The sequence below is a fragment of the Trichomycterus rosablanca genome, chromosome 27 (assembly GCF_030014385.1).
Source record: "Trichomycterus rosablanca isolate fTriRos1 chromosome 27, fTriRos1.hap1, whole genome shotgun sequence".
NCBI lineage: Eukaryota > Metazoa > Chordata > Actinopteri > Siluriformes > Trichomycteridae > Trichomycterus > Trichomycterus rosablanca.
In genome coordinates, this window is record NC_086014.1 from 4927017 (window position 1) to 4941215 (window position 14199).

At 50.4% G+C, this 14199-nt stretch overlaps 1 protein-coding gene across 2 annotated transcripts in view; it reads left to right on the top strand.

Moving 5' to 3' along the window:
* The window catches only part of LOC134303957 (C-mannosyltransferase dpy-19 homolog), a 65836-nt gene extending 55547 nt beyond the window's left edge, over window positions 1-10289 (top strand). For both annotated transcript variants that reach the window (XM_062989464.1, XM_062989465.1), the window contains 3 exons: window positions 5020-5152; window positions 6478-6636; window positions 9794-10289. In XM_062989464.1, the coding sequence (XP_062845534.1) occupies window positions 5020-5152; window positions 6478-6636; window positions 9794-9988 (487 nt within the window). In that variant the 3' untranslated portion in view covers window positions 9989-10289. The remainder of the gene's footprint in view (window positions 1-5019; window positions 5153-6477; window positions 6637-9793) is intronic.
* Window positions 10290-14199: the final 3910 nt, after the last annotated feature.

The window sequence follows — 14199 nt, forward strand, 5'->3', positions numbered from 1 at the left end:
TTTTTTAGACTCTCGGAGCAAAATGTCATTTAGCGCCGAATCGCTGTCTCATCTGGAGATCGATCGTATGACATTTCGATCGGATCGTTATCGAGCCGTATCTGAACTCCTCGGCGTCCGCGTCTCTCCGCGTCTGCCGCCCCGTCTCCGCCTCGCTGCCTCCGAACGCCGTAGCGCGTCGACCCCTATTGTTAAATCTGTAATAACTCGGAGCGACTGACGGGATGAAAAAAAGACTCCCGCCTTCCCACAGCAAAGCTGCGAGCGAGCACACGGCCTCCGGAGATCAGATCGGTGCTCTCCGTTTAAAACGTGGGTGGACGTTCTTAGACTTTATTATGTTTTTTATGGTGTTTAGATCGGTGTACACCGATCAGCCATAACATTAAAACCACCTCCTTGTTTCTACACACACTGTCCATTTTATCAGCTCCACTCACTATATATGAGCACTTTGTAGTTCTACAATTACTGCCTGTAGTCCGTCTGTTTCTCTGCATGCTTTGTTAGCCCCCTTTCACGCTGTTCTTTAATGGTCAGGACCCCCACAGGACCACTACAGAGCAGGTATTATTTAGGTGGTGGATCATTCTCAGCACTGCAGTGACACTGACATGGTGGTGGTGTGTTAGTGTGTGTTGTGCTGGAGTTTTGAAATACTGTGTCCACTCACTGTCCACTCTATTAGACGCTCCTACCTAGTCGGTCCACCTTGTAGATGTAAAGTCAGAGACGATCGCTCATCTACTGCTGCTGTTTGAGTCGGTCATCTTCTAGACACAGGACGCTGCCCACGGGGCGCTGTCGGCTGGATATTTTTGATTGGTGGACTATTCTCAGTCCAGCAGTGACAGTGAGGTGTTTAAAAACTCCATCAGCATGCTGGTATACAACACACACTAACACACCACCACCATGTCAGTGTCATACTTCAGTGCTGAGAATGATCCACCACCCAGATAATACCTGCTCTACCTGTAGTGGTCCTGGGAGAGTCCTGACCATTAAATAACAGCATGAAAGGGGGGTAACAAAGCATGCAGACTACAGTCAGTAATTGTAGAACTACAAAGTGCTTCTATATGTTACGTGGATCTGAACAAATGTGCAGTTCTTTCTGCAGTATTTCATCCACCCTCCACGCCAGATTTATTGCCTCAACGTGCAGTTTAATACTCGCCAAACTAATAAACTATCGATCTTTATTCGACTTTGTCCAGTATAACGTCTTTCGTTGTAATCACTAGCGGTGAATCACGATGGGGGGAGAAAGACAGGCATCATCTTCCTTCACGATAGCGACCGGCGAGGCCAGTGTGTCCCTCCTCGTCTGTTGAATATTAACGTCGTTAATCAATTTTTTATAATGTCAGGGAGGTGCAGACCAACACAAGCTGACATTTATGCAAGAGAATGTAATACTGAAATGAAATATAAAATGCTAATCAGCCCTGGGCCAGAAGAATCTCACCACAATATGATACGGAGTAATTAAAAACGCCTGCGACCTCCTCCCGTTCCCGGGGCAGGAAGTGACCTACAGGTTGCTCCGAAAGGTTCAAGTCTTTGGCCGAAGGGCCGTATTCAGGTCTCGATTCTAAAAAGCTGAATGCACATGAGGAACAGCATCGTTGTGGTGATGACGGGCTGAATAGCTCTCAGTGATCGTGTTCCTTTTTAATATGGATGATCCAGCGACTCGGGTTCAAGAGAGTATTGAGCTTCGAACCGAGGATTACGAGAGTCGTACCGTGGCGAAGCGTACGTGGATTCGAACATACAGCGTACAGCGCATCTGCAGTGTGGTCCTGCCGTACGTCGAGTACGGAGCTGGTCCCACGTGCACGGCCGTAGAGCTGCACCATCGGTGTCTCTAAGGTCTTCCCTCAGGACCCCGATCGCTTGTCACGTGTCAGAGTGACGTCCACATCGATTGGCAGGACTCGAGGTTTCCCAGCAGGACGTCACACTGCCTCCGCCGGCTTCATCAGACCAGGCCACCTTCTTCCAGTGCTCCGTGGTCCAGTTCTGATGCGCACGTGCCCATTGTTGGCGCAGTCGGCGGTGGACAGGGGTCAGCACGGGCACCCTGACTGGTCTGCGGCTATGCGGCCCCCACTTTTCTGTCAGAACCAGCGTTAACTTCTTCAGCAGTTTGAGCTACAGGAGCTCGTCTGTTGGATCGGACCACACGGGCCAGCCTTCGCCCCCCCACGTGCATCGATGAGCCTTGGCCGCCCATGACCCTGTCGCCGGTTTACCGCTGTTCCTTCCTTGGACCACTTTTCTTTTTTTTATTATTATTATTTATATTTTTTTGTCCCCCAATTTTTATCCCCCAGTCTAGTCGTGTCCAATCACCCTGATTGCGTCCTCTGTACTGATTCGACCCTTCACCGCTGACTGAGGACGCCTCTCAACTGACACGCGCCCCCTCCGGTACGCACAGTCAGCACAGACTGCATTTTTCACCCGCACGAGTCGAGTTCATACACCGACGGGCACTGTGCACGGAGGGCCACACCCCCATCAGCATTATTCCTCAGCCCTGTGCGGGCGCCATCAGTCAGCCGGCGGGGGCCGCAGTCGCACCAGTTATGAGGACCTATGATCCGACTTTTTACCCCCTAACCCTGAACGACAGCCAGTCGTTGTTTATACTGCCGCCCGGGCCAGTCGGAGAGGCAGAGCTGAGGTTCGATACGATGTATTCGAGACCCCAATTCTGGTGAGCTAGCGTACCTTACCGCTGCGCCACCTGAGCGGCTCCTTCTGATAGATACTGACCAGCGTAATTGTAGCCATTTTTCACCTCGTCCTACTTTGCCTCCGTCCCGGATATTCCTTAACGGGAAGCGTGCGTCACTGCCGCGTGGGTGGTCGTGTCAGGAAAGGAGAACAAGGAGGAATTGAGGTGCATCGAGTTGTTTCGTTTGCTCTTTCGATTCTCGGTCATCGAACCGTCCCGTGGCCAAACGTCCTCCTACGTGTTCGAGGATGCACGACGCAGAAGGCAGAGTTTCACTTTGATAAAAGAAAAGAAATCCTTGTAATGACACACACGTCCCCGCCAGCTAAACACAGAAACTACATCTTTTTTTCTACCCTGCAGTTTGACAGTGACATAACAATCCTAGCGACCGTTAGTTCTGAGTATCGTGTCTTAGTTTTAACACGGTTAAAGGTTAAGTGAATTAAATAAAAAACAGCTTTTCATGTTCGGACGGGCTGCTTCGCCTTACTGCCCTTCAAAGAGTGACGGTTGACCTTTTCAGTCCTTCTCCCCTCATCGATCTTGCTGGACCTGAGCACGGTTTGATTAAGCAGATAACGATATCCTCCTTAAGTTCTGTCACTGGTACTCGTCAGTACCACCCACAGGACCACCACAGAGTAGGTATTATTTAGGTGGTGGATGATCTCAGCACTGCAGTGACACTGACATGGTGGTGGTGTGTTAGTGTGTGTTGTGCTGGTATGAGTGGATTAAATACCGTGTCCACTCACTGTCCTCTCTATTAGACACTCCTACCTAGTTGGTCCAGCTTGTAGATCCACACACCCCTACTTCTGTACAGGTGCCCTGGGAAACCAGGTTCCCTTACACAGCATTGATAACCCCACCCCACTCCTTATTAGTCCGGTCTTTTCCCACCCAGCAGACTAGAGGCCAATTTTTTTTGTGCTACAGGCACTTCAGTCAGTCGTGCCTGCTAGGGGGCGCCCAGCCAACCGGTAGCAGAGCTGAGATTTGAATCAGGCGCCACACAAATAGACTTTGTGCAAAAATCTTTTCACCTTCTCTTGTAGTTCCCACTACAAGGTACCAGACTAGTAACCAGAAGGTTGCTGGTTCAAGCCCCACCACTACCAGGTTGCTGTTGTTGGGCCCTTGAGCAAGGCCCTTAACCCTCAATTGCTCAGACTGTATAGTCCCACTGTATTGTAAGTCGCTTTGAATAAAGGTGTCTGCTAAAATGCCAAAAATGTAAACGTAAACTACATGGCTAAAAGTACCATGCGCTGGTTTAACATCTGTCTTTCAGTGCCAAGAGCGTTGATGTGGCGAGCCCCGCTCCCCTTCCGAGCCGATCGTGTTCAGATCCGTGCCCGTACGGTCAAACGAGTGCTGACGTCGGATGAACCGGCCTGGCTCGCCCGGCTACCCCGAGTCGTAGGATCAGATCGAGATCAGGGGTCTGGAGGTCCTCCACACCCACCCAGCTCGTCACACAATGTGTACCTCGCTTTGTGAACGTGGGCACGGTCATGTCGGACCAGAAACCAGGCTTGAAGTCGTTCACTTTATCCTGATCGGGGTCGCTGTGGGTACGGATTATTGGGTGAATCACCCTGGGCAGGTCACCACACACTCACACTTGGGGCAATTTGTATTGCATGTGTTTGGACTTGTGGGAGGAAAACGGAACCCCCGGAGGAGGCAAATACCACATGTCCTATCCGGATCCTGACCAGCACAAGCATTGTTCCGGTGCCTAATGCATAGATATTTGTGAAACATGGACTGTTGTGATGAAATGTTGGGTCTGTAACAAAAAAGCATTTTCATTTAGGAAAGCTTAGTTGCATTGTTAAAATGTGTGTGTGTGTGTGTGTGTGTGTGTGTGTGTGTGTGTTATTATTATCAAATGCAGTTAAAAGTGTGTTTTAAAGATGCCCAAAGGACCAGCTATAGTGTAACAGTTCGCCCCTGACAAATAGCGCTCGCCGTAACGATGCCACGGCCCTCTTCGGCAGCGAAACGAGCCCTTCCCACAGGCCTAGAGTCTGAATTCCTATCGGAGCGTTTTGCACGACAAATGGAAGCGTACGCCCGAGTGCGCGCCCCCCTGCCGTGCCAGTTAGCATCCTTCCTCCTGTTCAAAACTAAATGTCAGCAGCCGAGTACAGCTTCCTCTGCTTTTTTAACACGCGCGCGCACACATACACACACACACACACGCTATTAAATGTTAATGAAACATGAAAAATAAGCCGGATGCTTCGTTCTTTATGCAGCTCCGACACCCCCAGGCGTGCAGTGTTCGCGGGCAGCATGCAGCTGCTGGCGGGGATAAAGCTGTGCACGGGCAGAGCGCTCACCAATCACCCGCACTACGAGGACCGGGCACTGCGCGAGAGGACCAGGCAGGTAAGGGAGCTCTGTTAGCTACCACGGCTGCTTATACGCGACCGAACGAGGCTCACCTTAAACAGTCCATACTGTGAACTAAAAGGAAATGCTCAATAAGTAATAGTCTACATATTTTAGTCTACAGTATCCAGATACTGTAAAGCACACGAAAGCACATCCCTAAGGTCCACAAAAGTGCTAGACATGCACATATTACATGCGCATAAACAGTGAAATGAACAATGTAAGAAGGTCCTGGGTTCGATCCCCAGGCGGGGCGGTCCGGGTCCTTTCTGTGCGGAGTTTGCATGTTCGGGTTTCCTCCCACAGTCCAAAAACATGCAGTCAGGTTACTTGGAGACACTGAATCGCCCTCTAGGTGAATGGGTGTGTGTACGTGTGTCTGCCCCGTGATGGACTGGCGCCCCGTCCAGGGTTTTACCGTGTGTCTTGCGCCCGTTGAAAATCTGGGATAGGCTCCAGCACCGCCCCACGATGCTTGATTGGATAAGTCGTTGAGACAGTGAGCGAGTGAAATCCAGGGTGATCGTATATAGTGGGGGACTCGGAGTCTGAAGCACTGCTGGTGCATAAAACACAGAGAAAAAGGCGAGAACCAAGCGAGCCTCCTGTCAAAATGAAGCCTATCACTCACGTAAACAGAGAGACGTGCGCCGGCTAGCGGACAGTCACTGAAACTGCTGGTCTCGGTACGCTTCTCGCCGGACCGGACGTCCGGTTCTCCAGACTTCGTCTGTTTAATCCGAGATCCGGCGCCGCGAGCCGTATCGTTCCCACTGTAATGTAAGGCCTGTATCAAAAAGGACACACGCCCGTTGGCCTGTTGTTCGTATGGGGGGGGGGGGGGTATTAAAAGCCGGATAGGGTCTACTCGTAACTGTCGCGACTACGAGCTCTGCTGGCTGGTTGATGGCGCCTGCACGGAGACGGGAAAAGTGCGCGCTGATCGGGGTGTGTCTCTCCGTACACAGTGCTGAGTGTAGGTGACAGAATGCCGACGGCTGCTGCCCACGTGTCGGAGGGGACGTTAGGGGTTAGCATCGTCCTCCTCGATAAGAGCGGGGTGGAGAGGAAGCGTGACGTAATCGGGCAATTGGACGCGCCAAAAAGGGAGAAGAAGGGAGAAAATGCTTAAATAAAATATATTAAAAAAGGACACGTGCCGAATCGACCCTGAAAACATAGCGCCTGCCCCGTAAAAGTTCTCGTCCACCCGATGCGATATCTCCTGGCCTCCCCCCCCCCCCCCCCAGTAACTAACGACGTTAATCCGCGTAGCGCGGTCGTGACTCTGTTCCGGTCTCTCTCCTCCTCCTCCGCAGGTGTACCAGATTTACGCTCGGCAGTCCGCCCAGGAGGTGCACAGGCTGTTGCGCTCCGTAGGAGCCGACTACGTGGCGTTAGAGGACAGCATCTGTCACGAGCGTCGCCACAGCCGCGGCTGCAGACTCAGGGACCTGCTCGACCTGGCCAACGGACACGTAAGTCGCGCACCTCACCGTCGCCCTGTAGAAGCAGACTCTAGCACTCTTCCCGCGTCGTAGCTATGTTTCATCTATTCTACTCGTAATCTTATTTGGAATCGAAAAACAAGCATTGTTAGAGCACAGCGGGTTCCCTGGGTTATTATTAGCTTTCAGCGGATGGTGTTTTTTCTTGTGATTCACACTTTCATGCTCCAGTATCTATCTCTCATCACAAATAGCTTTTTTTTTTTTAATACTAAGCGCAGTTTTAGTGTAATTAAAAAGCTGTTACTTTAGACGTCGTTAGGTTTTACCGTCGAGTCAGAGCTCTGTACAGAGTGAAACTGTAAATAGATATAAACACGTTTATGCGTGTAAGGGCCGTGGCTACGGCGGAGACTGACTGGGTGCTTGTTCTATTGCGGTGATTGACCCCACGAACACACGTCTGTCCATCACAGACTTTTAAAATTCTACTAGTTCAGTTGAATTTAGACAGACCAATACTACATTACAGCCACAGAACCAGGGGCGGCCCAGGTGGCAGAGCCTGCAGCAGACGCGTCTCTGCTAGGGCGGGACGACCGGACCATGCGGGGTGGGTTCTTCAAGCGCCGTGTAAGGACCCTGATCGGCAGATAGAGAGGCGCCTGTGCAGAACGCATGGGTGAAAAAGGGTTCCGCTAAGGGCTGTGAGCAGGCGGAGGAGGCGTGAGCAGTAATACACCCACCTCGATGGCAATCAAACTGAGGACAAACTATATATATGTACAAAATTGTGTACATTATTACCACCAGCCAATCAGCATGTATCTAATATAATGAGCTTTATTTGTCACGTATACATATACGCATGTACAGCTTAAATATATTTCTTTGTAAACATACTTCCAGGTTTAGAGGCTCAACCGTTTGACTACTATAGACCACAACTGATTAAAACATTGCAGTCAGTAATAAACTAAATAACGGATTCGGACATTCCTCAGATGCGCCGACTCACAACGCCGTACCGCTCGGTGTCCTTCCGATGCACCTCGGTCATAGTCTCGTTAAGCTACCACGAACATAAACATATCACTACATTATCACTAGTTTTGTTTAGCCGCTCAGGAGTCTCAGCTCTGCCGTCCGGCCACACGAGCGACGATCGGCCCGCCGTTCACTTAGGGCTGGGTTAAGCCGGACAGGGACTCTCTCCCTCCGCCGGCCGATCGATGGCGCCTGCACAGAGACAAGGAAAGAGTGCTGTCAGGGTGCGTCTCTCCGTACACAGAGCTGATGTGCGGTCGAGCTCGTCCGGCGTCGGTGACGAGATGCGTACGGCTGTCGCCCATGTGTCGGAGGGGGCGTGGGTTAGCTTCGTCCTCCTCGATCGGAGCCGGGCCGGCATCAGCGGAGAGGAAGTGTGACGCGATCGCTTAGTATTAATACTACCGTTCATGTCACTGTACGTCAGCCGATCATACAGAACCGTATATAAGGACGTGAGGTTCCGATCGACTTCCAGACTAGTCTACGTGCCTGTCTGTGACTCACCGGCCGAGAACCGCCGCTTCATTGTATCTAACGAGCCGACGAAGCCGAGCGGTGCTAACCACGGGGCGCGGGAGCCAAAGTCAGGCTCGGATCTGGACCGGCGGATCATTATCTCGCCGGCTCGTCGGGAGACCCCGAACACACGAAGGGTCACAAATGTTACAAATGTGGCCGAAGCCAGGCGTCTCACCTCGTAACGAACCGCCTACCCCTCGTTCGATGTGGATCTCTCCAGGCTGTGTTCTCGTCCGGCATCTCTTTTCCCCTACGATCGAGCTCGTGGGGTTCATAGATCTCCGGCGAGGTGTCATTTGTATGATATCTATATTCATGCACGTATTTAAATCGGTGTGAAACGTTGAAGAGATGTTTTGTATCGTAGAAATCGACTTCAGGCAGCCTGTAATTATAAATTATAAATGATAAAAAATTTGATATTTTGATCGAATACTGTTTTCTTACAGAACAGCATGAGACAGCATAGGTAGGAAGAGAAATGAGAAAACGTCCTTCCAGATTTCAGGAGAATGAATATTTTGTACGCCCGCGTTCTGAATGCGAGCTGCTATACTTGCAGCTTCATCCCCTGAATAAAAGCCGATAATTTAATAGTCTCTTGGGGGGGGGGAGTAGAGCCGGCTCGTACCCGGGTTGCATAAAAGCAAGAAAGGCATTTCTCATGTCGATCAAAACTGCCATTCAAATCGTCGCTCTTTCTTCCGTCCAAATATACGTTTATATAAATGTATTGCATCATAGATATACACCGATCAGGCATAACATTATGATCATCTTCCTAATATTGTGTCGCCCCCCCCCCCCCCCCCCCCCCATTTGCTGCCAAAACAGCCCTGACCCGTCAAGGCATGGACTTCACTAGACCCCATAAGGTGCGCCGTAGTGTCCGTCACCAAGACGTCGGCGGCAGATCCTGTAGATGTAACACCTCTAAGTCGTGATGTGGGGCCTCCGTGGATCGGACTTGTTCGTCCAGAACGTCCCGCAGACGTACCGGGAACGCCCCACCAGAGCTGCGGTTTTGGAGACGCTCCGATCTGACCGGGCGTCTACCCATATTGATTTGGCCCTGGTCAGATGTGCTCAAATCCTCACGCTTGATCATTTTTTTCCTGCTTCTTACATCAGCTTTGAGGATAAAATGTTCACTCGCTGCCTAATATATCCCACCTACTGACAGATGGCGTGATGATGATCACTTTACCTGTCCGTGGTCATAATGTTATGCCTGTATATATATACAACTACACTACGATCAAAAGCAGGTCCTCAGGAAGGATTCAGCAGTGCGGCGCCTTAAATCGCGTCCGACCGCGTGGACAAACGAACTCGACGGTCGACATAGCTCGACGGTCAGGGTTCGGACGCCAACTGTAGACCACCGAGAGACATCTGTACGCACGAGTCGTCTACCGAACACGTCTGTTATCGTGAAGCTCTGTGGCTCGACCTTATAGATGAGTCAAACTAGCCCTGTTTACATGAGCACAAATGAGTCGTCAGTAATATAATTAGCTTTCTGTATAAGTATGTCGCAAAGAAACGAGCGAGGCCCAAACCGGCCGCGACGCGAACTTTTCTCTCCGCGGTCAGTAAACGATGCGTCTCTCTTCAGGTCATGGACGGGCCCGGGGAGAACGAGCCGGATCTGACGCCGTCCCCTCACCCTCGCTTCTGCCAGGCGGTGAAGAGCGGCGAAGCTCCGTACTCCGGCCTCTTCACCCGCGTCTTTCGCAACAAGACCTTCGACGTGTACAAGCTGAATAAAGCCAAGAAGAAGAAGAACGGCGGGACGGACGGAGGTGCGTAGACGGCGGCCCGGGAGGACGGCGAGTCGGCGGAGGCGGTGGGACCGCGTCGCGCGCGTCTCGCGACGGAGAGGCGACCGCCCCGACCCGGACGGGCGGACGGCGGGCCGACGGGGCGGCGGACGAGACCCCCGTCGAACCGCGCCACGCGAAGCGGCGAGAGGTCACGTTTGAAGGAGCGCGCGAAGAGTGTTTTTTCATCCTTTCGGTTTGTTTTTCGGTGTCGTTTGTTCTCTCTCTTGTACGTCGGTCGTTTACGTGCGTTAAGTTCGGTGTGTTAATAAAGTGTCTCCTGTAACACTCTGTTCGTTTGTGAGTTTCCCCTCGTTCACATCCAGGTGTCGAAAGCGTGTAGAGGTACGGAAAGAAGAAGGTATCGAGTCGGGTTCGACTCGCTCACCCGCCGTGTTGACCGCTCGTCCGATTAGGGTCGCGGGAGGAGGGGGGGGGGTGTTAGCTGGAGCCTATCCCAGCTTTTCAACGGGCAAGACGCACACACACACACGCCACCATCACACACGTCACAATTCAGTGTCTTTTTTTTTTCTTCGTCGGATCGACAGGTAACGTCAGACGTTTCACGTGACACGTCTGGATCGTGAAGCCGTGATCACGCCGAATAAAAACGAAGAGTAAAATTCTGACTGACGGTGTGTAAAATTTGAAGTATAATTATCATTTTGAGTTCCCGTTCAGAAGTCAGCCAACAGTAGCGACCTGGCAGCGGTGGGGCTTGAACCAGTGACCTTCTGATCACTAGTCCAGTTCCTTAACCACTAGGCTATGGCTATGGAAGTAAAAGTTCTAAAGTAAAAGCATCAGGTACAGCAGTGTCGTTGGGATCTGTAATATCGTTTACCCTGACCGGCGTCTTCATGAGGAACATATGCTCTGTCATGACTGGCAGTGTGGCCCAGGGTCTGTGTGGCCTATTTTGATTATCTTATGAGGGGAGTCTGTGCGTCCCAAGGTCTGTGTGGCCTACGTTTATCATTATTTACCGAGAGTCTGTGCGGCTCTGGGTCTGTGCGGCCCTCATTTATCGATATGTACCGAGAGCGTGTGTGGCTCTGGGTCTGTGTGGCCCTCATTTAACTATATTTTCTTGTAGTAGAGCCGTACCCCCTCTCGCCGACCCCCAAAACTGAAACGCTCGCGTCCACCGCGCCGGTTTTCGTACGCACTCGGGCTCGTACGGCCGCTCGGTGATACCCGGGTCGACGCCTTCACCTCCACAACAGAAAATCGGCCTCCAGACTGACGTTCGGCCGCGCGGCCCCGTCCTCCGACGCGCCCCGTGCTCGTTTGAGCCCCTCTCAGCGGGGCAGGGGGGAGTTCGGTAACACATCCCGTGTGTCAGCCATCCGGGTCGCAGCGTGTGCCCGTCACACCGACAAGAGGACGAGTGCAGGGGATTTTACAGTGTTTTAGGACACTATCCACACTGTAAACACTATCCAACATGAAGACTGCAGACGAGACGCGGTACAGACAGAGATCACGGTGCCTCTGATGAATGCGTTTGATATTCAGTGCTGTTAAACTACACAAACCCTCTAATTTAGTTCCGGTGTGTATAATAAACGTAATTATACTTATAATAAACTTAATTATACTTATAATAAACGTAATTATACTTATAATAAACTTAATTATACTTAAAATAAACTTAATTATACTTATAATAAACTTCTTTCAGACCAGAAATTCCCCTAGTTCAGGTCATGTGTTCTTCACTGAGACAGCTAAGTCACTAAGTTCTATCAAGAATAGTCATTAATAATGTGATTAATCACCCCGATCATGCTACCTTATTATAGTTATTATTATTAGTATTAGTAGTAGTAGTATTGCCATTATTATGACATTAGTGTTTGTGCTATTATTATTATTATTATTATTATTATTATTATTATTATATACAGACAGATTTGTTTGTAATTGTTTTTCACCCCTCTAAGAACTGTGAAATGATCAAATTAGAAATAAGCAAAATACTTAAAAGCGTTATGTCGTTGCTAATAAATGATAATAAATAATAATAATAAAAAATAATAGTAAATAAATAATAATAAATAGTAATAAAGAATAATAATAAATAAATAATAATAAATAATAATAAATAGCAATAAAGAATAATAAAAAATAATAATAAATAAATAATAATAAATAATAATAAAAAATAATAAGTAATAATAAATATGGGAGAGGGAGCGAGAGTTGAGAATAGGGACCCAGGGCCGTAGGGAGCGAGTGTTGAGGGTAGGGACCCAGGGCCGTAGGGAGCGAGAGTTGAGAATAGGGACCCAGGGCTGTAGGGAGCGAGTGTTGAGGGTAGGGACCCAGGGCCGTAGGGAGCGAGAGTTGAGGGTAGGGACCCGGGGCTGTAGGGAGCGAGTGTTGAGGGTAGGGACCCAGGGCCGTAGGGAGCGAGAGTTGAGGGTAGGGACCCAGGGCTGTAGGGAGCGAGAGTTGAGAATAGAGACCCAGGGCCGTAGGGAGCGAGAGTTGAGGGTAGGGACCCAGGGCTGTAGGGAGCGAGAGTTGAGAATAGAGACCCAGGGCCGTAGGGAGCGAGAGTTGAGGGTAGGGACCCAGGGCTGTAGGGAGCGAGAGTTGAGAATAGAGACCCAGGGCTGTAGGGAGCGAGAGTTGAGAATAGGGACCCGGGGCCGTAGGGAGCGAGAGTTGAGGGTAGGGACCCAGGGCTGTAGGGAGCGAGAGTTGAGAATAGGGACCCGGGGCCGTAGGGAGCGAGTGTTGAGGGTAGGGACCCGGGGCCGTAGGGAGCGAGAGTTGAGGGTAGGGACCCAGTGCTGTAGGGAGCGAGAGTTGAGGGTAGGGACCCAGTGCTGTAGGGAGCGAGAGTTGAGGGTAGGGACCCAGGGCTGTAGGGAGCGAGAGTTGAGAATAGGGACCCAGGGCTGTAGGGAGCGAGTGTGTACTGCGCGATTCGGAACACCACCGTGAGTGACGCCAGCAGGGAGACGCCAGCAGGGAGTCGCCGGAAGTCGCGCGTCGCCTGTAGGTGCCTGTCGGCGGTGTGTTTGGAGCGTGAGGTGCAGGAGGATGAAGCGTTGTTTTTTACCGTGTTTACCGGGTTTTAATCGGATTTTATGTGAAAACGTGAATAAGAATAAGAATAATAATAAGAATCCTGCAGCGAGACGCGCGCTGATCTGACCTCAACACGAAACCCGCAGGTAAGAACGATCCAGGATCCGAGTATGTGCAGTAACGGTGTTCCGTACAGGCGTCCATATATTAATGTCATGTTATGTAGTAAGCTCAGAACTGTCTTCATACCTCACCTTAGTTCCTCACCTTAGTTCCTCACCTTAGTTCCTCACCTTAGTTCCTCACCTTCATACCTCACCTTAGTTCCTCACCTTCATACCTCACCTTAGTTCCTCACCTTCATACCTCACCTTAGTTCCTCACCTTCATACCTCACCTTAGTTCCTCACCTTAGTTCCTCACCTTAGTTCCTCACCTTCATACCTCACCTTAGTTCCTCACCTTCATACCTCACCTTAGTTCCTCACCTTAGTTCCTCACCTTCATACCTCACCTTAGTTCCTCACCTTAGTTCCTCACCTTAGTTCCTCACCTTAGTTCCTCACCTTCATACCTCACCTTAGTTCCTCACCTTCATACCTCACCTTAGTTCCTCACCTTAGTTCCTCACCTTAGTTCCTCACCTTAGTTCCTCACCTTCATACCTCACCTTAGTTCCTCACCTTCATACCTCACCTTAGTTCCTCACCTTAGTTCCTCACCTTAGTTCCTCACCTTCATACCTCACCTTCATACCTCACCTTAGTTCCTCACCTTCATACCTCACCTTAGTTCCTCACCTTAGTTCCTCACCTTCATACCTCACCTTAGTTCCTCACCTTAGTTCCTCACCTTAGTTCCTCACCTTCATACCTCACCTTAGTTCCTCACCTTCATACCTCACCTTAGTTCCTCACCTTAGTTCCTCACCTTCATACCTCACCTTAGTTCCTCACCTTAGTTCCTCACCTTCATACCTCACCTTAGTTCCTCACCTTCATACCTCACCTTAGTTCCTCACCTTAGTTCCTCACCTTCATACCTCACCTTAGTTCCTCACCTTCATACCTCACCTTAGTTCCTCACCTTAGTTCCTCACCTTCATACCTCACCTTAGTTCCTCACCTTCATACCTCACCTTAGTTCCTCACCTTAG